The following is a 24,593-nucleotide window of genomic DNA, read 5'->3' as shown; positions in this document are numbered from 1 at the left end:
CCTTTTCCACTTATCACCATTGAATGGCCCTCCACTGCCTATCAGATCAAGTGTGGCTTCCTTAGCATGGCACGCAAGGCCTTCTGTCTTCGGGTCCCTCCCTCCTGCCCTCTCTGGCCTCACCTCTCATTATTTTCTGTGAACAACAAATTACTTACGACCCACCCTGCCAGATTATTAGCCATTCTTTGCATATAAGCCCTCACTTATGTGAGTGTCTTCATCATCTTTGTGTTTTAAGACTCAGTCCAAGTACCACTTTCTCCATGCAGCTCTCCTTATATCACTCCTTTATAACTTGGTGGTAGACAGAATAATGAACCCCCCCAAGGATATCCACGTACTATCTCCTAACATGTAATTATCTTACACAGTAAAAGGGACTTGGCAAATGTAATTAAATTAAGGACACTGAGATGGGGAGATTATGCTGGATTATCTGGGTGGGCTCAATGCAAGCACAAGGGTCCTTATAAGAGGGAGACAGGTCAGAGTCAGAGAAGATGTCATGACAGAAGGAGAGGTGAGAGAGGGAGAGAGAGAGCGAATTTCAAGGTGGCTGACCCAGGCTACCAGTTTTGAAGTTAGAAGAAGGGGCCACAAGGAATGCAGGAGGCTTCGAGAAGTTGGAAAAAAGCAAAGAAAAATAATTCTCCCCTAGAGCCTCCAGAAGGAATGCAGCCCCAATGACACCTAGATTTTAAGATTTCTCATCTCCAGAACTCTAAGATAAACTGCCACTGTTTTGTCACAAATTTTGTGGTAATTGTGGCCATGGGAAACGAATACACATTCCCTGTCCTTCCTTCCCTCCACCACAAGGGAAAATTGACCCCTCTGTCTTTAAGCTTCTATTGGACCCTTCATACTTTATAATTTACATACCTTCCTCTCCTAACAAGAATATAAATGCTTAAAGTCAGAAACTGCATCTCTTGCATATTTATGCATGAGCATAGGGCTAGAACATACACGACTATTCATTTATTCATTCACTCATTTTCTGCTTCAAATATATACTATTTATTGAGTGTTTAATATGCACCAGACACTGCTATGTTCAGTAAATGCACTGAAGAGCAAAAACAGAGGCTTCCTGTCTTCAAGGAGCTTATAGCTTAATGGAAGAGTGAACATCAATTAAATCACCCCCAAAAGAATCTGAGGTGGCTGAAGGATGTATAAAAGTGGATGATGAAAGGTACTCAGGGTGGGCAGAGGGAACGGAACACGCAGAGGCTCTGTGGGAAGTGGAGCATTTGCGGAGCTGATCTGGATGAAGCAGGTCAGTAGGGGCACGATGGGAGGGCGCGATGTGGCGCAGCAGGCAGGGGCTAGATGCCACAGGGTCTATGGCTTCCACTAAAGATACTGACCTCTAACCTAACACTGAAAATTTATTGGAAGGTTTTAAGCAGGGGAGCTGGATGAGCAGCCTTGAATTGAGAAATGATTGCTCTTGTCACCATGTGGAGAATACTTGGAGGATGATGTGGGTGGGCAGAAGAGTAAAAAACGGTGAGACCTTTTATGGGAAGTTGCAAGAGAACAAGGGAAAGCGAGAGAGGTAAGAGTGGAGATGGAGAGAACTAGACAGATGAAGGGATATTCCGGAGGCAAAAGTGACAGGATTTAGTGTTCAGTTGGATGTTGATGGGCAAGCGAGGTGTCAAGGACAATGCTTTTGAATGAGGGAAGGCAGCGTGTTCCTAGAGCTTGGAAGTAGAGAAATCATAGTAGAGTACTGGATAGGTTGCAAAAATGGGTGGAATTCTTTGCAGCTACTTCCATCAAGAGGTAGAGTCTATTTTTCCAACTCTTGAATTTGTGGTGGCCTTGTGACTTGCCTTGAGCAATAGACTGTGATGAAAGTGACATTGTGTAAGTTTTACGCTTAAGCCTTTAAAGCGCTTGCAGTTTTCATGCTCACTCTTGGAAACTCAAGATTGCTATGGAAACAAACCTAAGCTAGCCTCCTAGATGTTGAGAGGTAGGTTGCCCAGTCATTGCCATTTCCCCAAGTGAGAGATAGTTCAGATAACCTCTAGAAAGAGAACCATCTTATTAACTAGAAAATGACCATAGATGCATCATGAGTGAGCTGGTCAAGACCAGCAGACATACTACTTAGCTGAGCTCAGGCCAACTTGTTGAGCCACAGAATCATGAGCTACATAAATAGTGTGGATTGAAGCCATGAAGTTCTGGGGTGGTTTGTTATGCAGCAAAAACTAACTGATAAATAAACTCTGAGAGAGAGAGAGAGAAAGAGAGAGAGAGAGGAGAAGAAGCAGAGGGCAGTGTTATCTAAGTAAAGTATATAAATTCAAGGAAGAATGAACCTTGTTAGTAGATTTTATGTGACTTTATTAATGTAACAATTCAATGACCTTATCATATATCAAAAACAAACTTTTAGGCCCCCAAATATCCTGATTTTCATAAAAGGTGTGTGCACAATAGGATTAGGAGTAGACGAGGTAAGAAGAAAATTAATTGAGCGTCTCAAAAGGAGAGTACGATTCATAAGAAGTAGGTTGAAAATTCCTCCATTTAGAGTAAACAGAGGCAAGTCAGGCAAGCCAATACAAACTTATTGTGATCAGTAATATCCAATCATCGGCCAGGAGTAAGGTAATTACATAACCTTCCATGTACCAGGCATGAACACTGTCCCGGCAGTGGAGAGTTCCCCCTTCCTGGACCAATACTTGCTAAATATTTAATGTGCCCCTAATAGAGTTTGAGCTCTGTGGGCCTGTGTAATTCTTCAGGGAACCTTTTCCCTCTTTCTAAGGTAATGCAAATTGGAGTTTGCTCCACTGAGACTTTTGACCCTTTATTAAGTGCAGGAGTTTAATGACTTCCTTATTCTGCAAGTTCTTTTCACTTCTTCCTGTTTTCTAGCTAATAAAGTCAGTTTGTTAGATGCTGAGGCACTTGAAGCTCTCTTCAATCTTATTGTGACCTAATTTATTTTAGCGGATGCAAGAAATATCACCGAAGAACTCATTAAAATGACACTTCTGTGCTTCTCGTGCTATGCGTATTGGTGAATTCTCACATGTCCTTAATTTCTTAGGGGAAAAACAATGACCTATTAGAACTTTAAGGAAGAAAAAGGAAATAATAAAAAAAAGGATCATTCTAAGTGGAAATATCAATTCAAGAGAATGAATTACTAGAATAAAAAACCTAACTGGAATTGAAAACTATCCTTGGCAAGTCAGGGTTTACACAAAAACACCGAAGGGTTTACCGGGAAGATGATTCTTGCCCTGAGAGAGGGAAAACAACAGCGCTCAGGCATGTATCAGAGCCTCAGATAACTCCCAGAGAGGTACTCTGAGGCAAGCTAGAGAAGACATTCTTAGTTTGGAGAATGATGACCCCAGATAAAGAGAAATGAGCAAAGGCCCAGGACGATAAGTGTACCGATTTAACTCCCAGCTGGGCTGGCCCTGCAGCACAGCCCAGGGGAGGCCACTGTTGAGGTGCCACTCAGCAAAGAGGGGATCTGCCCTGGGTCTACCAATTCTGGCAGAAAATGCAGGGCACTTTTTGTTGGTATTTGTGTTTGGTCCTCATTTAGGGTGCACAGCTCCAATCTTATAACAGCTGAGGGGGGGGTCTCAGGATGAATGTGAGGAAAAGGACTTCAAGGCAGGGGAAAACGAAGGAACAAACAAATAAACAAAACCAAAGAAACTAGTAGCTACCAAAGGGGAGAGGGAAAGAGGGAGGGGCAAATTAGGGGTATGGGATTAAGAGATACAAACTACTATGTATAAAATAAATAAGCAACAAGGATATATTGTATAGCACAGGGAATTATAGCCATTATCTTGTAATAACTTTTAATGGAGTATAATCTGTAAAAATACTGGATCACAATGCTGTACACCTGAGACTAATGTAATATTGTAAATCAACTATACTTCAACAACAAATAAACACAGTTAAACAGATAAACAAAACAAACAACCCCCCCACAAAAACAAACAAACAGAAATCGGCTGGCTGGAGAGTGGGTTCACCTGAGGAGTCTTAAAGGTACTGATGCAACGGAATGTTCCTGCTGAAAGAGCAAATTCTACATGGTTGTCAGTTATTCACTCGACAAACATTTACTGAGGGCCTCCTCTCTGCCAAGCACCACAACTCAGAGACGGTGGAATGACAGCAAAAAGAACAGGGCCTTGATATTTGAGGTTTATTTCAGAGTAAACAATTTAATGGGAACAGGATAAAACACTTGACGTTTAGCATTGAGATTACTGAAGATACACACACACACACACACACACACACACACACGACTATACACAAAGCAAAATGAGAGGAAAAATGGGGGCATGTTTTTTGAGGTTTAGTACAACTAACTTACTGTGTGAATAAATACACAAATCAGTTGGTGGATTCAGCAGAGTGTGGCTATTACCAACTTTCCATAAGAATTCAACATGCTGCAGGAATTAACAATTTTTTTAAAGAGGGAATAAGAACAGTGGTTAATCCAACAAGTACAATGAGTAGGGTTTTTTTTTTAAAGAGCTTCTACTGTGTTTGCAAATAACAAAATATTATTATTTTCTAACACCATCAGGTCCCTCTACTCTTTTTATTTTAACTGTGGAAAGTGCACTTAATACGAGATCTACCCTCTTAATAAATTTTTCAGTGTACAATACATTATAGTTGACTAAGGTACAATGTCGTACAGCAGCTCTATAGAGCTTATTCCTCTAACTTGACTGAAACCTTATGCCCAGGTCTCTCTACTCTTGATATGTTCTGATTTCTAGCTCCAACCCATCTGCACATGGCAGACACCAAAGCTAACCTTGATGAACTATAGCTCTTAGCTTTGAGGACCTAGAAGAATGAGGCTAAAGAAAGATGCTTTCAGAACATTACTGTCTTTAAAATTATGATTACAGGGAAAATTGTCCTTCAATCATGCTGCATTATTTATGAACCAATTTCTTTTTAACTGACAATCTTAACTTATACTTAAAGTTGACGCATTTCTGGATACATATCTGCCTTGTCAGAACTTTGGGGCCACATATATTAGAAAACCATGTGTACTATGTGTTTAGCTGTTTGTACTGCCATCAAGGATGGCTGCATATACTGGATGTTTCCTATTGTTTCCTGAATTTTATGTTCCATAGGTAGCTGGGGGGAAAAACGTAGCATTGTGTGCATGACTAACAAAGACATGACCAATTATGACAGTAGAAAATTTCATTATTTCATTAGAGAAATAATTGCAAGTGGAGTTTGAACAGTGTAATGTGAATTTTAACCTCAATGTAATAAGATGAGAAAATTAATGAGGCTGTTCTAGAGTCCAGAGGTAGCCATGGCTCCAGTGGAGCCCAGTTGTGTTCTAATCGTGCTGGAAGAGTTAACATAATAGTTAGATCCACTTCTAATATTTTTCTCTTTTAACATATTCTGTCTAGTATTGTCATTATTAGAGTGTAGCATTGTTTGTGGACTAGTGAGAGAATAAGAAGTAGAAATGTTACAGCCTCAAGGTACATTTGGATGTTTAGCTGGTAGAATTCACTAGGATATAATTCCAATTCTGAGTCAGTAAGAATAAACTGTTCCTAAGTTTTAATCAGAAGGTGTTAAGAGAGCAGTATTAGGAATAAAATGCTTAAAAATACCCTTCTAAAACCTAAGTAAAGTTGCTTTGGAAAATTCCATATGTTCCAAACTGTTCTGAAGCTGATGTTCCATGCTTCATAAATTCCATTTGCCATTATATTATTTAATTCCATTTTCATTCTCAGCACCATCATATTTAGACAATGGTAAGAGCTTAAACCTAAAATAACCTCAACAAGTCCCCACATTGCAGACCAATATTCTAGAGCCCTGACCTATATTTTACAAGGCTTTGTAGAGATTGTCAAATAAGGAGAGATTCTGCGGTAGAGTCCACTGTTGAATTCGCGGGGAGAGGATCTTTGCATTATCATTGACCAGTGGTAAACCTCTGGTCAATTGAAAATGTTTTTTCTGAGCCATAGTTTTGCTCCCTTGACAGAAAACTCAATAAACAACTAATCTGTTTGTTTCCTGGGGTTACTGTTAGTATCACATGGAATGATGCACGACGTTGTCAACTTTAAGGGAGGTGTGGAAAGGTGGTACCATTGGTCACTAAGTCTTGAATCAAGTTAAGTTTTTCCAACAGGCTGATTCTTCATTTTAAAGAAAACCTGGGGCTTCCCTGGTGGCGCAGTGGTTGAGAGTCCGCCTGCCGATGCAGGGGTCACGGGTTCATGCCCCGGTCCGGGAAGATCCCACATGCCGGGGAGCGGCTGGGCCCGTGAGCCATGGCCGCTGAGCGTGCGCGTCCGGAGACTGTGCTTAGCAACGGGAGAGGCCACAATAGTGAGAGGCCCGCGTACCGCAAAAAAAATAAATAAATAAAAAATAAAGAAAACCTAAAGATGAAATCCTAAAATTCACGAATGTGAAAAATAGTTATGTACACTTCTACAACTTTTCTGGAAGTTTCCCTTGATAAATTTACTGTTTAATTCAATTTATAAATATATGGGTTTGAAAGAACAGCCCATTCCCTCTACCTGATGTATCTAACAGCTCTGCCCACTATCTAACATTTTCTTTTCTTTGTTTATTATTGCCCATCTCCACCCTGCTGAGTAACATATAACACTGCTGCATCTCCAGTGCCTGGGAAAGTCCCTTGCACTTAGTAGAATCTTAATAAATGTTTGTTGAATGAATAAATGAATGAATGAATGAAATGATAAGATATATATGCTAAATTAAGTTAAACATCACTTCTAAAGTATTTCAAGTAGGTTTTTCTTTATAGCAACTAATCTATAATTTCATAATTATGTCATGATAATATAGACAATTTGAGAGTAGTGACTTTATAAAATTTCATTCAACAACCAATGATAATAATTACAATCTATTTAGTGTAGTACTCCATGCCACATACTTATATACACTATTGAGAACCTCACAACAGCATCTCCCTCCTCCCAACGGTGAGAATCCTTTCCTCATTTCACAGATGTTAAGTCACTTCATTAAAAATCACACAGCTGATGGGGAATGGGAACCAGAATCTGAAACCAAGGTCTGGATGGATCATTCCACAGAGATAGTTCCTCCCAAAAGAGGAATAATTAAATGTAAAAATTAAATGTGATTTAATGTAATCCGATAATGTCTTTACTGCATCCTTGTTCTGGATAAAAACCTTAGGAAGGATATTCAATGCTAATCTGACAGTCATTTTCTCCTGGTGTTTGAAGACACCGTTACACTATGTATTTTGGCATTTGCTGCTGTTCTGAGAATTCTGTTTTTAATCTAAGCATCATTTTAAATGAATTCCCCAGGTGATTCTGATATAGGTGGTCCACGGACCACAGGAGCAAACACAATTCTGGAGATAAAAGAGAGACTCAGAGCTTCTACAGAACCTTCCTCCCCAACAACTCCAGGCTCCTCCATGGGATGACCTGTGATCCCATCCACGAGGAGGGTTAAAGTCATCTCCACTGAAGACACAGAGCAAAGAAAATCTGGGGAGATCAAACAACTGGTCAGTTAGCATCACAACCAGAGCTGAAAGCTGAAAGCCCAGTCTCTTAACTTGTTCTAGAGCTGAGCTTGTGAAACTTAACTGTGCATGTGAACCATATGGAGATCACATAAATGTGGATTTCAGTACTCAGTAGGTCTGGGGTATAACTCGAGAGTCTGCATTTCCAGCAAGCTCCCAGGCGATGTCAGTGCTGCTGGTCCTTGGTCCATGCTTTGAATTGGAAGTTGTAGAAGCAGCTGGTGGTCCCCCTTGGAATATGCTTAAGGATTAAGCATATGTAAGGACACAACGCTCCTGGTCCCACAAGCTCCGATTTACTCCAAGAAGGATCACTGTATTTCTTACTCAGATGCACATTAACAAAACCCTCTCTGTCCCCATTCTAGAGTATTTTCCAGAATATGAGCCAAATGAGGAATGTCCTAATCAGCCTTTCACAGGTTATCATTGTGTTTAAGTGCCCAGGCTTGGGGTCAAACACACCTAAGCTATAGTCTCAGAATCACCACTCATAAAATGTGTGACCTTGTGACCTTGGACAAGCGGCTTAGGCTCTCTACATCTCCTTTTCCCCACCTTGGAAATACTAATAGCAATCCCTCAGGATGCTGTTGGGAAGGTTCAGACTGTGTGAGATGCAGAGCACAGTGCCTGGTAAACAGTAAGTGCTGTCTAAACGTCAGCTACGTGAACTCTTAGCATCATGTTGTGTGACCCTCATTCCAATATTCCTAGACTTAAGAAAGGAGTCCAAGCCTTTCAGGATTTTATGAGCTCTAATCCTTCCCTCTTTAAACCCCCTCAAAGAGTTATTATGAGGATTAAATGAATTAATATGCATGAAACACTTGGAGCTGTGCCTGTCACATAATTAGTACCCAAGATGGCTTAGCTTTTATTTTTAGCCCTTACTACAATGATAATTAAGTCACTTTTGAGGGATTTTTAAATTGCCTCTTCCCTCATTAGACTGCAACTCTTAGCAGAGTAGGGACTACATCTGTTTTAGTCACTTCTGTATCCTACATCTTAACACTGTGCCTAGCACACAGTTGCTGCTCAATAAATATACAGTAGAAACATAAATGAATGTGTGAACAAATGAATGAGTGAATGATTGAGAAAACATGCTTGCCTTCCTGAAGAGATCCACAGGGAAAAAAAAAAGCCTTGAGAAACACTCTCCTACAGTGTAGAGGCAGTGGGAGAGAGAGAAGGCAAGCATATTGGGAAACTGGTCTGGGGGAGGGTTGGAGGAGATGTCTTCCAAACTCCTCAGAGGATGAGGAATTTATAAATACCACTCAGAGGAAAGAGGTGAGTTGAGGGAAGGAGACTGGGAGAGGGCTGCCAGCAGATAATGCTCCTGGAAAAAATACCAGCTAACCAAGTTTTTGGATCAAATGTGTCAGGAGATGCTTTGAGGCAAATAAAATACGAGAAATGAGAAACCTTTGAATTTCCTACACCAGGGGCTAATGAGAAACTCAGGGTGGGCAGCAGGAGGCTTTCCCTGAGCTTTGATCCTTAGGGAGGAAAAAATTGGGATTTGTCAATTCACCTGAGGAGCTCTCTCAGGTGGAGAGAGAAGAGGGTTAAGGTCACAGAATATCAGGTCAGAGATCATGTCAACCCCCCTCTTCCCATCCCCTCATAACGAATGGATTATGCCTGGACAGATGGCAGGGAAAGGCTTCCGAGGAAGTTGAAAGGGAAGCACAGAAGCATTCCCTGAGCTGAGCTGATTACAGGGAATTGCTTTATCCATATTGCATTTGGTTTTATTATAGTTATTCTTCAGTGAAGATACTCTGTCTCTGCAATTTATAATATGCACATAAATCTCTGCTTGAGACAGAATTACCCATCAAACCACTGACAGACTACCTTATACCCATCCCACAACTGCAGTCATTTTCTTGGTAGACTGGGGAAACATTCCCCCTCATCCCATGCACACATCAAGGGCACCGAGTGAACACTGACAGCAGAATGAACTTGGATTACAGAGGGAAGGACATAATGATACAATTGTCTAGGCCCACGTGGTCTCCAAAGGGTTTTCGCATATTATTTATGAGAGCGATCCTCTCCAGAACTCTGGGGAGGGGACCCATTATTTCCATTTTACAGATGTAGGGACTGAGGCCCAGAGAAGACTAATGAATTGTCTAAGACCATGAGTGGCAGAGGCAGGATCTGGATCTATTTCCTCTCATTCTAAGTTCAGTTCTTTAAGACAATGCAGGCAGAAGACAGCTTTCTTGATGGGCATTCTGCCACAGCAATATGCTTGGAATGACTCTTATCTCGGCAAAAGCCACGAGGGTCTCAATAGTGACAGATACCTTTTAGAAGTTCATCAGATGATGAAGGATGTGGGCCCAGGTACAGTTGGAGGCCTTCTCCTGGGAAAGCCCTGCATCTAGCCAAGCTCCGGAGTACATGTGATGAGCACCACTGCAAATTACTGCCTGTCTTTAATGTGTTCCAGATTCGTGTCCACAACTCTTTTAAGATCCATCCAGGAGCTCAATGTCTCCTGCAGCCTCTAATGAGGCTGAAATATGGTTAAACTAACCCCAAAGATTCTTGGGTGTACCCAGTTCAAAATGTAGGGTCCGATCTCAGGCACTCAGACTTCTGGTGATGACCCAGAACACATACATTGCTGGTATGTGCCCGATCCATGAACTGGCCTTTCTCCATCTGAAATGATTCTTCAGCTCACTGGGCTGGAAGTACACCGAGCTCTGCTTTTATCATCCTTCTGTACTGATTTCACCATAAGGCCTGGAGAAACGCAACTCACCTTTCAGGGCTTCAATTTTCTGACTTAAATTAAGGTTTAATGTTTTACTGTCACTGGCAAGAGGTCAGATGGTTTGAGGATGTCATCTCTTCCTGCTGGGATGCTGACTCATACAGCAGGTACATCTGACTTCAAAGCCCGTGCCCCATCCACTCTGCTGGACTGATCTCTAGAGCTTCCTGTGGTGTTTGTGATGTATCACTCCACATTCCTTGAACTACTGAGGATGGGAATGAAGAAGCGATGCTGCTATTTGCTATTTGCACTAAGAGTGCAAAACCACCCAGTTAACAAATACTTAGTAAGGAGCCAAGCCTGTGGACCTCCATCCACAGCTACATTGCTATTATTTCCCGTACAGCCTCAAAGAGAGAGTGTGCTTTAAAAATACTTACCTTGGTTTTCTCATTAAATTTTATAACTCTGTAGAAAAACACTGGATTTTTGTGTCAGGACATCTGAGTATGAATCTAAGCTCTATCCACTATTAGTTGCAAGGATTTGGGCATATAACAATTCTAAATGTCCATTTATTCATCTGTTAAAAGGTTATAATATTTTCCTATTGCCTCATTTGTTGATTGCTGGAATCAAATGAGACAAAATGTAAGGCAAATGAACATGGTAAAGTGTTATACAGAAGGGATATAATAGTAAAAAAAAAAAAAAAGACTTAGAGATGCCTTACTTGTCTTTGTTAGACACGTTGTACAGAATATTTGGGGAAAACCACAGAAAAATCCTGGAGTTAACCATGCAGCAGTGTATCTGAAAGTCAGAGAAGTAGAAATGCTAAGGGAAGATTCGGTCAAAGCTGTTGGTTATTACTCAGTTTCTTGCAAGGTTTTAACTAGGGATTATTTGGCATTGTCTGGAGATGATTTTGGTTCTTACAACTTGGTGGGTTGGGGGGGCATTTGCCTACTGACATCTAGTGGGTAGAGGCAAGGGATGCTGCAAAACACCCTGAAATGCTTATAACAGCCCCACATCAACGAATTATCTGGGCCAAAATGTTAATAGTGTTGAAGTTGAGAAATCCTGGCCTACTAGAAGCTGCTTGAGTTCAGAAACTAGTATACCGTATTTATTCCTGTGTTCTAGCACCTAGCGTTGCACTTGGCACAAAGTGAACACTATATATATATATATATATATATATATATATATATATTCTGAATAAATGAACACCCACAGAGAACCCGATAATGTCAGTTAGAACTAATCATACTGCCACTGCAAGTCTTATCTCCTCTAGGCACCCTCTCTGTCTACTCTTCTAGCTTCTTTACTTTTCTGTCCTGTTGTAGCTTCATCCCTCTTTCCTCCTCCCAACATCGGGCAAGAGTGAGAATAGCGTATCAAATCTGAGGATGCCTTGTAACGATAAATAATGCTTAGAAGGCACAACTACAAGACTTCCCCCGGCTCCCCACCTTCAGACCACTCCATTTCAGCCAGACGAATAATCACATCGGTAAAAAAATGGATTCACTCCCTGAAGGAAATGGATTCCTTCACTGAGCATAAACAGACAGGACCAAAAGCACATATTTCCTGCAAATGTCTTACTAGAACAGTTCAATTATGCTTTTAAAAAGACACATCCTGAGCCATGAAAAAGAAACTAGGTTTAGATGAGAAAAAGGAAAATGAAGGCATTTAGTTCTGGGAGCACAGATATTATGTCTATCTGTTCATCACGGCATCTCTGAAGCCTAGTGTGGTACCTGGCACTTGGTAAGCATCCTTAAATATTTGCGGAATGCAAGAATAGCCTGGTGAACTCAACACTCCAAGCCTTCCCTCAAATCTGCCCCCAGTTAAAAAAAATTATTTTTTGGTCTCAACCATTCAATTTCATAGGAAGGCAAATTGAATGTCATAGGCTTTGAAAAATTATATCCTGTTTCTTCCCTCATCCAAAGCTAGATAAACATATATGGGTTCATCATTGAGAGGTAGATGTCACTATGGTGACCTGAAAAGTCCTCAAGTAATAATCTATATTGGGCACAAATGTTCTTAAAGCCATTTTTTACCAGAAATAAAACAAGTCTAAAATATTTGTCATATCTTTGCCAGAAAGCCTACTCAGAGACAGTGTGTGGTAATTTGGGAGGATTTAAAGATTCTGTAAGCAGGGCTAAAGAAGTCACATGGGGATTATCAATAGAAGCATTTTACCCCCAACCTACCAGTCCCCCCCCCAAACTCTAATGAAATGATTACCCCCTTACATTTGGCCAACCCAAAGCTCCACAGTGAACTGATTGCCCCGTGTTGAGAATAAGCTTTCCAGAAACCGTAGTGGAATGCGTTTGAAGTTGCCCAGGAACCATTTTCCATTAAGACTTTTGGCTAGAATCTGTTCAAAAATGATCACTGTAAAATATATTAATTATGCAGATCCATCAGTCTGCAGAGTAGAGTGACTGAGGTGCTTCCATTCTCAACTCATCCCTAAACTTTAAACACTTAAAGGCACACCAGTGACCAGGAGCCTCTTCTAGAGGACTGAATGCCTCATGTGTTCCTTTCAGGCTCAAAATCCTCCCTGATTCCATCTTCTTAGACAAGGATGGAACAGGCCCACCAGCTCTGTTTGTACACCAGCTTAGAATGTTTGATGACAAATTCAAGCCTCGTCCCACGCTCATTATGTCTTAACACCAGATGCTATTCCTGCATACTCAATAGATCATTTCTAAGCTCTTAAGGATCAACTTGATTAAGTACACACATCCACAGCCAAAGAAAAGGCAGAAGGAAATGTAGGTAAGATGAAAGAGTCTCTGCTGTGATTTATTTTGGATTTGGTCTCCTCTCGGAAGAAAGCTCTATCTTGGAGATGGAGACTGACATATGATGTGCTTTATAAAATTGTCTCTAAGCTTAGTTTTAAGGGATAAGCCTATATTTCATGAACACTGTGGATGAGTACAACCTATTTCTTTAAAGTAAAAGTGCTCATTTGATGACTGTTAATATATTTAAAACTCTCATAGATGCTGGTGGAAAACGCAGATTGATTTAAATTTCTTTATCCTGACTGGCTCTAATACCACACTCTCTGATTAAACCATTGAATTATTATTATTTATTTATTTATTTATTTATTGCAGTACTCGGGCCTCTCACTGTTGTGGCCTCTCCTGTTGAGGAGCACAGGCTCCGGACACGCAGGCAGGCTCAGCGGCCATGGCTCACAGGCCCAGCCGCTCCGCAGCATGTGGGATCTTCCCGGACCGGGGCACGAACCCGTGTCCCCTGCATCGGCAGGTGGACTCTCAACCACTGCGCCACAAGGGGAGCCCCCAGTTATTATTTTTTAAGAGCAAGAAAAAGAGGTCAATAAGTTTTACCTCTGACAAAAATGACTATCGTTTTGGAAACACATCTTACTGAGCACTGCACTCTGATCTCTTTAATTTACTCTACACCAGGAGTAATTCAAAAGCTATCACTATTAGATGCAGCAGACCACACCAAGAAGTCAATATTGTGTCAACCCTTCAAAACTGGACCCTTAATCCTCCCAATTTGGGATGGGTCTTTTTTGTTGGTTTGTTTATTCATCTGTGTTTTTAGATCCCTCTGGTTTGGGGTGAAATAGAGCAAAAGTGTCCTAAGCTAGGTTCTCCCTTCTAGCAACATTTTCATCACTCACAATCCTTTCTCTCTCACTGAGGGAAGAAAATGCAGCATTTCACAGGCTCACCTCATGACAGGTGTGCCCTGCTTCTAGTCTGAAAACTGCCAGTGGAGGAGAAATTTCAAACATATTGATTCTACTCAGTTGCATTTTCCTCCTAAAAGATCCAGTTGAATTCTATTGGCTTAAATGGATTTCAAATGGAGAGTTCCGTGCTCAGGTGCAAAAGAATGCATCTGGGGCCTCTGAGTTGCAACTCTGTCACACTTCTCAGCATGCTTATTGGCAGCTGTTTTCATTTTTTCATTACCCAGGTGGTAGAGGTGCTTTGCAACATTCTACCTGAAGGGTCACGTCAGTGCTTTCCAGCTGGCCACAAAGTGCGAGGAACTCATGCTGGGGGTGAGTAAAAAAAAAGGTGAGAATTTTACAAAGTCTCCACAAATACATCAATTCAGTAGCAACTGCTTTTTATATTTTGCATCAGTGATAAACCAGATACCTTGAGGTATTGATGTGTGTGTTATCATCACATCTTAATTTTGACTCTATGTTCGAAAGATTGAAAACCAAAGGAATGGATTTCTTGTGATCAATTAAAAAAACCTACCTTAATTCAGCCACTTCTGCATATAGCTCTCCCTAGACTGGCTCCCTCTTGTGAGATCCACATCTTTATAGTTGAGTGGAAATACAATGCACACTCGCTAGTTACAAACACGTAATTAGCCTGGAGTCACAAAGGCAGAGCCTGAGAAGAAGGAGGCTATGTAGCTTCAGAGGGGGGGGAAAGCACTAATGAAAATATGGTGTAAAAAAAAATATGGTGTGTTATGGTACACCCTGCAAGTCACTGCAGGCTAGGAGTCGGCTGTAGATTGTACTGATGAAGTGAAACCCTGGCTGAGGGGAGAGATGAAGAGCCTGACTCTGGAATGAGCCTGTCTGGCTCTGAGTTTCATCATTATTACCGTGTTGCCACAAACGAATGGCACACTTGCCCTCTGTCTCCATTTTCTTATCTGTAAAACGGGGACTTATCTGTAAATCTCCCTTCTGGGATAGCTGTGAAGATTCAAGGAAACAAGCCACGTAAAATGCTTAGCACAGTGCCAGGCATACAGTAGCTACTTACTAAATGGAAACGACGACTGCATTCCTCATCTTGCTAAAAAGAATAAGTGGTCTCATCGTGAAATCAAAATTCCCTTTGTTATTCTCCCCTACATGGCACAGATTTTTATTCCTTTGAAGAGACTACAACAGTTTTGGGGGTAATGGCATTCTGGACTTTTCCAAAGGGATGCTTTCAAGACCAGGCACGTTCATCCTAAATCACACAAAAGGTCTTGACCTCTCCAAGATACAGATGCCCCACTGTCCTTCCTATATCAGTGGGTGCGAGCCTGCTGGGAGCCCTAACAGTTTTGTAAACTGGCAACCCGCAGGACAAGACAGATGCTTTCACCTGCAGGGTGACCCCCCCCTTCCACCGCCCAGATCTGCATTCACTTCTGTTACTGAACAGCTTCAGAGGATGATCAACTCCGTTTACAGCTAGCGACTTTGTACATAACCTGTTAATGACGGCCATGTAAAGAGAAAGATGACAAAAATATTAAGGGATGTTGGGGGAGTGGGTGTTTGGGGAGACAAAGACAGATGTTCAGTGCTGTTGAGTTTCCTTAGCGGTAAATGCCAACAGCCCAAGGACAGATGTTTTCTTTTTCAACAAACTACCAACTAAGGAACACTTGGTGCTCGTGAGGGTTTATGGCATCTAAGGCTGTTATAAGGAACATGCTTCTTGTGACCAGTAAGAGGCAATGTAAGTTCATATGGGTTTAGAAGATTTTTAAAAAATGTATAATAGTTTATTACTATACATTCAAATGAATACTTTAAATGTAGTCTTATTTCTTTTAAATTTTTACTGGAGGATTTTTGAGGCTGAACTCAATTAACCAAAATTCAAAATTCTGTTTGTCAGAATGAGTAGTTCCATTTCAGCTTGTAAAGGGTGTGTGAGGGGCAGAATGCCCAAAAGAAGCAGACGTGAGGACCACATTCCTAGATTCCCAGACACTAGTGTTCCCATGAGCTACCCCTAGATTACTTCAGGATCTGAATCATTGCTCTTCCGAAAAAGAATTCTATGCCTAAGAGGTCTAGGCACACACAACGTTCCTAACTTTACTTTCAAAATCTCTGAAGGATAGTCAGACCCCCTCTTGCTTCTTATTCAGTGGTGCCTTTAACTTTCATTATAAATATATTCTCTAATCCATTTCACCATGAAAAAGACTATGCAGATTTGTTGATTGTGTAACAAAAAGAGAAGATGAGAACCTCAGTTTATTTCCATTAGAGCAATTATTTAATCATCCAATCATCTCTGTCTAGGATAATTATATTGACAGACTTTCTCTCAGAGTTCTGAATTAACAACAAAGAATTCAGATCCTCTAACACTCTCTAGAAAAACAGATGATAGAAAAAAAGCAGTTAACCAGGTAACGCCTTTAAAAATCATAACTAGCAGTGGCGAGCAGATCACGGTACGGCACTAGTTTGAATTGAATAACAGCAACTTTTCTCTTGATCAGCGTCAGATACAGAAACATGAGAGCCAGGGCTGGGCATTTGACAGACGGTGGCACAAACACACAGTGCAAAGACAGAAGAGAAGCAACAGCCACTTGTGATTAGATCTTTTCAAGGAATTCTAGAGATGTACTTTAATGATCTGAACACTTTTCATACATTCAGGTCTTTTAAAGGTGCACGTACCTCATCTTAGAGGAAACTCATCTCATCCATTCTACCCTGGCTTAAGGCCTCATGAAATTAGCACACCCCTTCTTGGCACAGCACAAAATATTTGGTAACTATTTATGGAGTTTATGAAATTCTTGCTCTGACATTGAGGAAGAAACTTTAATTAAAATGATATGCAGATTATGGCACAACGAACATACTTAAAGACATTAAACACTCCCGGTGGGAGGCAGAATGACGTTACATTTTTATGAAGCCAAATGTAAGTTTGCTTAAATAGTTTCCTTACTATGTTCAGAGAAACCCAGCGCATCCTTCAACAACTAAGGTAAGCATCACACTCTTATACAACAGAGCTCTCTGGCTTAGACAGATGAATATGAGCAAGCAAAGTAAGAAAAAAAAAGACATTGTCCCTAAAGATTTCAGAAAATGATATTTGGAAAGATACGTGACGGTACAGTCTAAATCTATGCAAACACACACACGCACACACACACACACACACCCCCCACCCCAGCCAGCTGTAAATCAAGAGAGATATAAAACTTACCGGAGCAAATATCACCATACACATTTACAAAAGAATTGATCATCCAACTTCCCTCTCCTGAAAGAAAATAGAGGCTCTCTCATACTAAAAATCAAGCTTCTCTGTCCACAGCACGAGCCACTGGTCCCTCTTTTTATGAAGCAAAGGAGGAGAACAAGAAAATCAATGAGGAGGGTAAGTGAGATGTTATACCAATCAGGTAGCAGCTTCTGCCTTATTTGCAGAGAGATGGCAAAACGGTCATATTATTAGACAGTGACAACCCACAGCCGAAGTACAGGAACCTGATACTTCCCTCTGGTGAAAGGCTGCCTGGCTTTTTGGGAGGTGGTTACCATCCCACACTTGGCTCTTTGCTCCCAACTGCAAGGGCAGGACCGGCTGCTTTGAGCAAGCCAGCTGCATCACCCAGGGAGCACCATCTCCCCCTTGAATCTGCGAGCCCCCTCCTCCCTCCACCCAGTGCTTAAAAACAAACTGGGAAATCAAAAGGAGCTGGGAATTTGTGTGTCCAGGGTGCGTGGGGGAAGTGGTGGTTTTAGAAAATCCTTATGAATAGATTTGCATAGATTAAGGAGATGTGTATATGTTTGCTTAGAAAAAATTGCCCTCGTTTTTATGGAAATGCCGGGATGCGATGCCTGATGCCCATTTGGGAAATTCATACACCATCCATAAATAATCACTAAGGTGATGGTACCTGAAGACAGGCTTTCCGGGCTCTGGCAACTGGGGAAGGGACGAATTATGACTCGGTTGCTTACTCGTCCCAGGAGTGTGACTTAAAGTCTCCCCAGCCAAATCTGAAAAGCGAAAAGGTTTCAGTGTGACCTGGGTCTGCTTTGTCTACAAATGGGCCTCTCTAGAGGGAGATGAGCTTGACAAGTTCAAGGGGCTGAAAGCATGGCATCCTGAGGCAGCACGATTTGGAGGGACTGGCAATGAATTCACGGACAGGGTGCCCACAGGTGAGACACTCTCCACACGCTGGCTTCCTGAGGACCCCTTCTCTCTGAGGTCTACACCACAGCAAAGGAGGAAGAAACCCGCATGCCTCTTCCCTTCACATTCCCCATCAGGAGCCCACTCGGGACAGGAATAGTGTTAGGATGGCCCAGGCATCTCTGCTTTATCTTTTGTGTGGTCGGTGATGGCCCGACGGAAACTCACCTCAGCTGGCCAGGCTTTTTATTGGTGGTTGTTAATTTGGACTCTGTCCTGAGTGTTTCTTTGGGTCCCCCTCTCTGTCTCTGTTTCACATACACACCAGCACGGCAACAGCAGTCATTACCATCACAGCTCCCTCCTCCCTCTCCCCCTCCAAACACACGGTAACAACTCAAGGACGTCGGGAACCAAACAAACAAACCAAACCTGATGAGGAGTCAGGCCACCCGGGGTCCAGCCCCAGCCTTCCACTGACTCGTCATGTGACTTGGGAAGTACCTTAAGGTCTCCTAGCCTCAGTTTGTCTTCTGTGTAATGGGTACACTAACACCTCATAGAGCTGCTGGTGGAGGGGAGGGGAACAGATGAAAAATGGCTAAGTCTTTCAATGCACGTACAACCTGGGCTCAGCATCCTGCAGCCGTCTGTTTCCTCCTCCTCCTCATGTGATGTGCCTGTTCCTCACACATCACCCTCCAGGAGACTCTTGAAAGTTTCAACCTGTACGTGGTCCCTTTGCAATTCTGATTGGAGTCTCATTCCCCCCACACTCTCCCCTCCACTCTCCCCCTGCCAGTTGAAAGATCACTGCATTTCAAGGAGAGGAGTTACTCAGGGGAGTAAATTAAGCAAATGAACCCAGTTGAAGCAAGGAAAAAAAAAAAAAAAGGCTGAGAACCACCAGGCAGTTCCATTAGCTCTCAGTAGGCATTTGTGGAATAAATGAATGAAAGACTGACTGAAGGAATCGGGTCCCTGTGCTAAAGGCCACAGTTCCTGCCAGGCGGCTGGTGACCCGTCGTGTTAGAGCCCAGTTAAAGCGATGCAGTTCCAGCCACACACCTGCAGGGCAGAAGCACTCTTAACAGTTTCGGGTGGAGAGTGAGTCACTTTTATCAGGGTTTTGAATATTAAGAGCCCCATTTCCAGTAAAAGAAGTTCTGAATTCCATATAATGATGCCAAACATTTCTTGAATATTTGTCTGTGTCAGGTGCTAGTCTAAGTTTTTTGTTTGTTTGTTTGTACAAGGGTGTTATCCTATGTGGGCCTCACAGAACCAAGAAAAGTTATGATTTTCATTCCGGTTTACTGAAGAGGAAACCCAAGACCCAAAGAGTTAAGCAACTTATCCAAAGGCACACAGTCAACAATGGGTAAAGCCAAGATTGGAACTCAGTTGGATGCCAGGCGCCCAGCCATGAACCTCTCTGTTCTAGATGTCACATTGCGGCATTTACATTTGTATTTACTCAGCCTCCAGGGTGGGCATGATCCACATATGGCTCCACGGACCCTGGCATAACTCCACAGCTCTCGCCACTGCTTGGATTCACACCACAGAGACTGGGAGGCCCAACTGTAGAAAGGGGGCCTACCAAGCTGCCACAGCCCCCGCCCGGGGTCTGCTGCATTCTGTGTGGACTTGACCTTATTTAAGCCCCTGGAAGACGGGAGGTGTGAGGCTCAGTCTCGGGATTGCCAGTGGCCTGCTCAGGGACCCTGGGCGTGTCCCTTCATTTGTCCATCTTTCAGGTTTTCTCATGTTAAATAGAAGGGTTTCCACTGAGTGATCTCTAAAGGGCTTGTGGGCTCAACTTTGACCAGATAAGGTTCTAAGACTAATGGTAGGATTCTATTCTGCTGCTGGGGTCTGCTCTTCCTGCCTCCTATTTTGTCCCAGATAAAGCGTCCACATTCTCTCCGGCTCCCCAACACCCCCTGCCTTCCTTCATCTCTCACCTGGGCCACTGTGATAGACCCCCTGCAGACCTCCCTGCCTTCACTCTTATCCCGATAAAGCATTCTCTATATGTTATCCAGATTGAGCTATTTAGAATATAAATTAGTTCATATCACTCGTCTGAGAAAAATAATTTCCGTCATCGTCCAGTAGGTTGCATGTAAAACTCAAACTCTTTACTGTGTCTCCAAAGCCTTATGTGATGCGGCTCTCATCTGCCTTTTTGTTTTTAATCTAATTCCAACCCTCTGCCTCCCTACTCTTCAGCCACACTAGCCTTTTATACCTTTGCACTCGCTATTTCTTCTGCCTGGAACATTCTTTCCTCAGATCTTTGCCAGCTCTCTTCCTTTGTCACTGGATCCTTAGTTCTATTGTCCACTCTTTAGAGGGTCCTTCTTCCCTGATCACCAGACCTAAAAACACCCTCTCTCTCCCCAGTCACTCTCTTTCATGTTACCTTGTATTTTGTTGTTGTGGTCGCAGTGCTGCTGGTGGTGGTGGTGATGGGGTGTGTGTGTGTGTGTGTGTGTGTGTGTGTGTGTGTGTGTGTGTGTGTGTGTGTGTGTGTGTGTGTGTGTGTGTGAGATGTGGGTTTTTTGTACCTCTTCTTGCCTTTTTGTTCTTGTTTACTTGTCTGTTTAATTATCTTCTTTCACTAGGAGATAACTTCTGGGAAAGTAGGAAGTCTGTTTGTTTTGCATAACACTGTATATCCTCAGTGTCTAAGAGAATGTTTGGCACTTAGTAGATGCCTAATAACATCTCATGAATGAATCAATCAATCAACATGAGAACAAGTTAGGCTTGAGACAGAGGAAAAGAAACCTGCTTCTCAAAAGACCTTAGACTTGAAATGCAGCACAGGTGAACAAAGGTGATTGACTGACTCATACTGATGGACACAGACTGTACTTCCTCATTCGGGGAACGTTCTTGAAAGGTTGCAGATTTCTGCATCATGTTGATTTAAGTGGAGGCCGTGTCAAAGACAGTGGAGAGCTCCTTTTGTAAACCATATGGATCAGGTGTTCTATAGAAGCTTGGGTGCCCAGGGTTCAGTTTATCTAGGCCCACACAGATATTTGGATATTTGAATACCTGACTGTAAGTTTGTCATCAGAGAGCAAATAGTCTTGTCAGTCAGTCACTGATACTGTCCTGACTTCCATTCTAGCAGACAGTTCAGAAAGTCGGCTACCACTGTGCAACGTGCCATTAGAACTGACATGAATAAAGCAATATGCCATTGTTTGATGGTTCTTATTTGGAAAAAATGATACTAGCATTGTCACTACTGCCTTCAAAATAACATTTACCCATTATTAGACTATTAAAAATAGTACAGTGTTCTCTGAGTTGGGTATTTATAGAGAAGGTTAAATAGATGTAAATAATCTGTGATTCTCTGAAAACATCATCAGCAATGCTAATTTCCAATATGATCAGATCTTCAACTCTGATCTTTCAACTGAGCGTGGCCTTCAGACAACTTCAAATGAATTTTTTTTCTAAACCGAAATACTTGTCTCCCCTTTGGTGGACACACCACCTGGTAAATGCAACAGCTCCTTTCCCTTACAGCTTCTGTTTCCAAACATCTGGCTTCTCACAAGGGGTCCTTTCAGGCCTGTCTGCTTCAGGTTGGGATGGTGGGAGGTCTAGCTTTCTAAGCATTTAGCAAACACTGAAAGGAAAATTGCAGCGCCATGAGGACCTCTCCCTCCATTGCTGCAGGGAGAGGAAGGTAATCCAAGACAAGAAGATTACTCTGGCCACACTAATAAATGACTGAGGGCATTAGCTAAGTTTCTTCCATTTTGCTCCCCAAACAATTTCAACTCTTTCAAGCTATAGTAATGAGAGCACTTATATTTAATCTACTTATGGAACAACCTTGAAATCTTTAATGGTACCTTCCTTACTCTGACTGCAAACAGCTCCTGACAGGAATAAAAGGCCATTTACTCTGACGTGGACAGGTAAATAGGGTCAGGGCAGAACTTTCTAGACCTCTTGTTATTTATTTCTCTGGAGGGAGAAAGAGTGTTTTCCTCCAACTCTGTCTCTTTTCTTTTACAAAGACCTAATGAGAAAGTAATATCAATAACATTTGAACATTTATTAGGTTATGAGCTTTCCTCAGGAGAGTTCAAGGCTGGCAAACAGAAGCTGAACACAGAGAAGAAGTTTGTGGAAACAAGAGAAACTAAGAAATTAGTGGAACAAGGGTTGAGGAGTGTTTGGGTATTGGGGTGGAAACACAACCCTGCCTAGGAGGACAAGGGAGACAAATGATAACGAACATAGCAAATGAAGCAGACAGAGAAAACAAACTATGCTTACCAAAGGAGAACGGCGGGGGAGGGATGAATTAGGAGTTTGGGATGAACAGATACAACTATATAAACTAGATAACCAACAAGGACCTACTGTAGAGCACAGGGAGCTACAGTCAATATCTTATAATAACCTAGAATGGAAAAGAATCTGCATAAGAACATATATATAACTGAATCACTTTACTGTAGACCTTAAGCATTGTAAATCAACTATACTTCAATAAAAAATGATAAAATTTAAAACAAAAACCAAAAAAAACCCCAGCAAGTGAAAAATGTTTGACAAATTCTCTGAAAACTGTGAGTGTAAGCAGTATCATACCGTATCCATCTCTGTACCCTCCAAAGCAAAGTGCCTGACACAGAGCAACCAAGCAAAGATGATTTGCTGAATGCGGGAGGACAGAAGGATTGCGGGGTAAGATACGTATGGTGAAGTGCACGACGACCTTTCGGGCAGACACTGTGCTGCACAGCTTCTATTTGTCCCTCCAGCTCCCCTTCCCCCCACTACTCTGTGTCCCAGGCTGACCTAACTGGACCACATGAATGAGCTCCCATCTCCTGAGGCATTCCAGTGGAGGCACAGCCAATGCGAAGTAATGCCAGGAGGTCTGAGGCCAAGAGGAGACTGAAGCCTGGGTACTTATTCTCTCGGTCCCTCGTGATGGGTTTCTAAGTGGGGTCCGTCCCTCTAGCAAAGGCTACAGGTGCTGTAAAGTTGCCTTCTCCACACACTTTGTCTCTCTTTCGGTCTCTCTGTCCTCCCCCGCTCCACTTGACCCTTTGGGCTTGGGGGGGTAACAGCTCGTCTCAGTTGCTATCCTTAAGGTGCTGCATGGGCACCATCCCTTTTTGCTTTACTTAAGTCTTCCCTACTCCTTTTTAATAAGTCCCCTCCCCTTAAAAAAAAAAAAAACAAACTCCCCTTAATCACCCAGTTTGAGTGTGCCAGCTCTTTCCTACCTGGAGCCTGACTATACACAAACGGGTGGACCTGAGTTCCAGTTCTGTCCCTTACTCCATGTAGAGTCTTCTCACTCGCCATCACCTATAAGATCGAGTACTTGTAAACATGCAGAGTGTAAGTACAGAGCAAACGCACAGCATCTAACAAGGTGGGACAGTTATACTCCTGATAGTGATACTCTCTGCCAGGTTCTGTTTGCTTTATAGAGATGATGCCTGTCTGTTTCATTTCTCCTTTAGAGGGAAGAGATTGTCAGGGTTTGGAAAGAAAAGGACAGCCCATGCCTTGTTCAGAAAGACTTAACATATTTTCCTCAACTATGAGGGAGTTATGCGAATGACACTGAGGCATAAGGCTTAAAGTAAGTAAGTATTTGTTGAAAATGGTTTTGAATGTTGACATTTCTGAATATTCATAGTATATACATGGGTCCATCTACTCACTCTACAGAGCAGGTCTTTGGAGAGTTGCTTCCTTCTGACACTTCATGGACGGCAGTCTAGGGATTCCCCAATATCCATCCATGATCTCCTGGACTGCAGGCAATAACTCCAGAACTATTATAAGCTGGGTAATTTCTGCTTTCATCCCTGCTCTAATTAAATATTTCAAGCCAATGGAGGGATTGAGTACCTTTAGGAACGCTCTAGAGATCTCAGAAAAACCAACTCTGGAGAGAAGGGGACTCAGGTTTTATATATCACAGCTAAAGCCTACTCGGGGCTCATGCTTTCAATAGGGAAGAACAATCCTCAAATCCACAAGAACTTTGTTATTCTCCCACAATGAAAGGACAGTCATTCATTAGTCTAAAATTTCAGTTCAGCAATTGTTCATGGAATGAGTGCTATATGTCAGGCATGTGCTAAGTTCGGTGGATTCAGTGGTGAAAAAGATAAATAATAGTCTCTGCCTGATAGGTTCTTAGGATCTTTCTGATTTATCTGCATAAGTCAGGAAC

At 42.2% G+C, this 24,593-nt stretch overlaps 1 protein-coding gene across 3 annotated transcripts in view; it reads right to left on the bottom strand.

Annotated features, from left to right (window-relative positions):
* The window catches only part of SYNPR (synaptoporin), a 290,110-nt gene that overhangs the window by 130,795 nt on the left and 134,722 nt on the right, over positions 1-24,593 (bottom strand). The window contains exon 1 of one of the 3 annotated variants that reach the window (XM_067755079.1): positions 17,411-17,846. The exons of the other annotated variants lie outside the window; for them this stretch is intronic. Within the exon in view, the coding sequence (XP_067611180.1) occupies positions 17,411-17,434 (24 nt within the window). The 5' untranslated portion in view covers positions 17,435-17,846. Of the gene's footprint in view, positions 1-17,410; positions 17,847-24,593 lie in introns of those variants that run through there. 3 annotated transcript variants of the gene reach the window in all.

Source organism: Pseudorca crassidens, chromosome 10 (assembly GCF_039906515.1).
Source record: "Pseudorca crassidens isolate mPseCra1 chromosome 10, mPseCra1.hap1, whole genome shotgun sequence".
In the NCBI taxonomy this organism is placed as follows: Eukaryota; Metazoa; Chordata; class Mammalia; order Artiodactyla; family Delphinidae; genus Pseudorca; species Pseudorca crassidens.
Note: the sequence above shows the minus strand (reverse complement) of the source record. Positions and strands in the feature narration are given on the sequence as shown.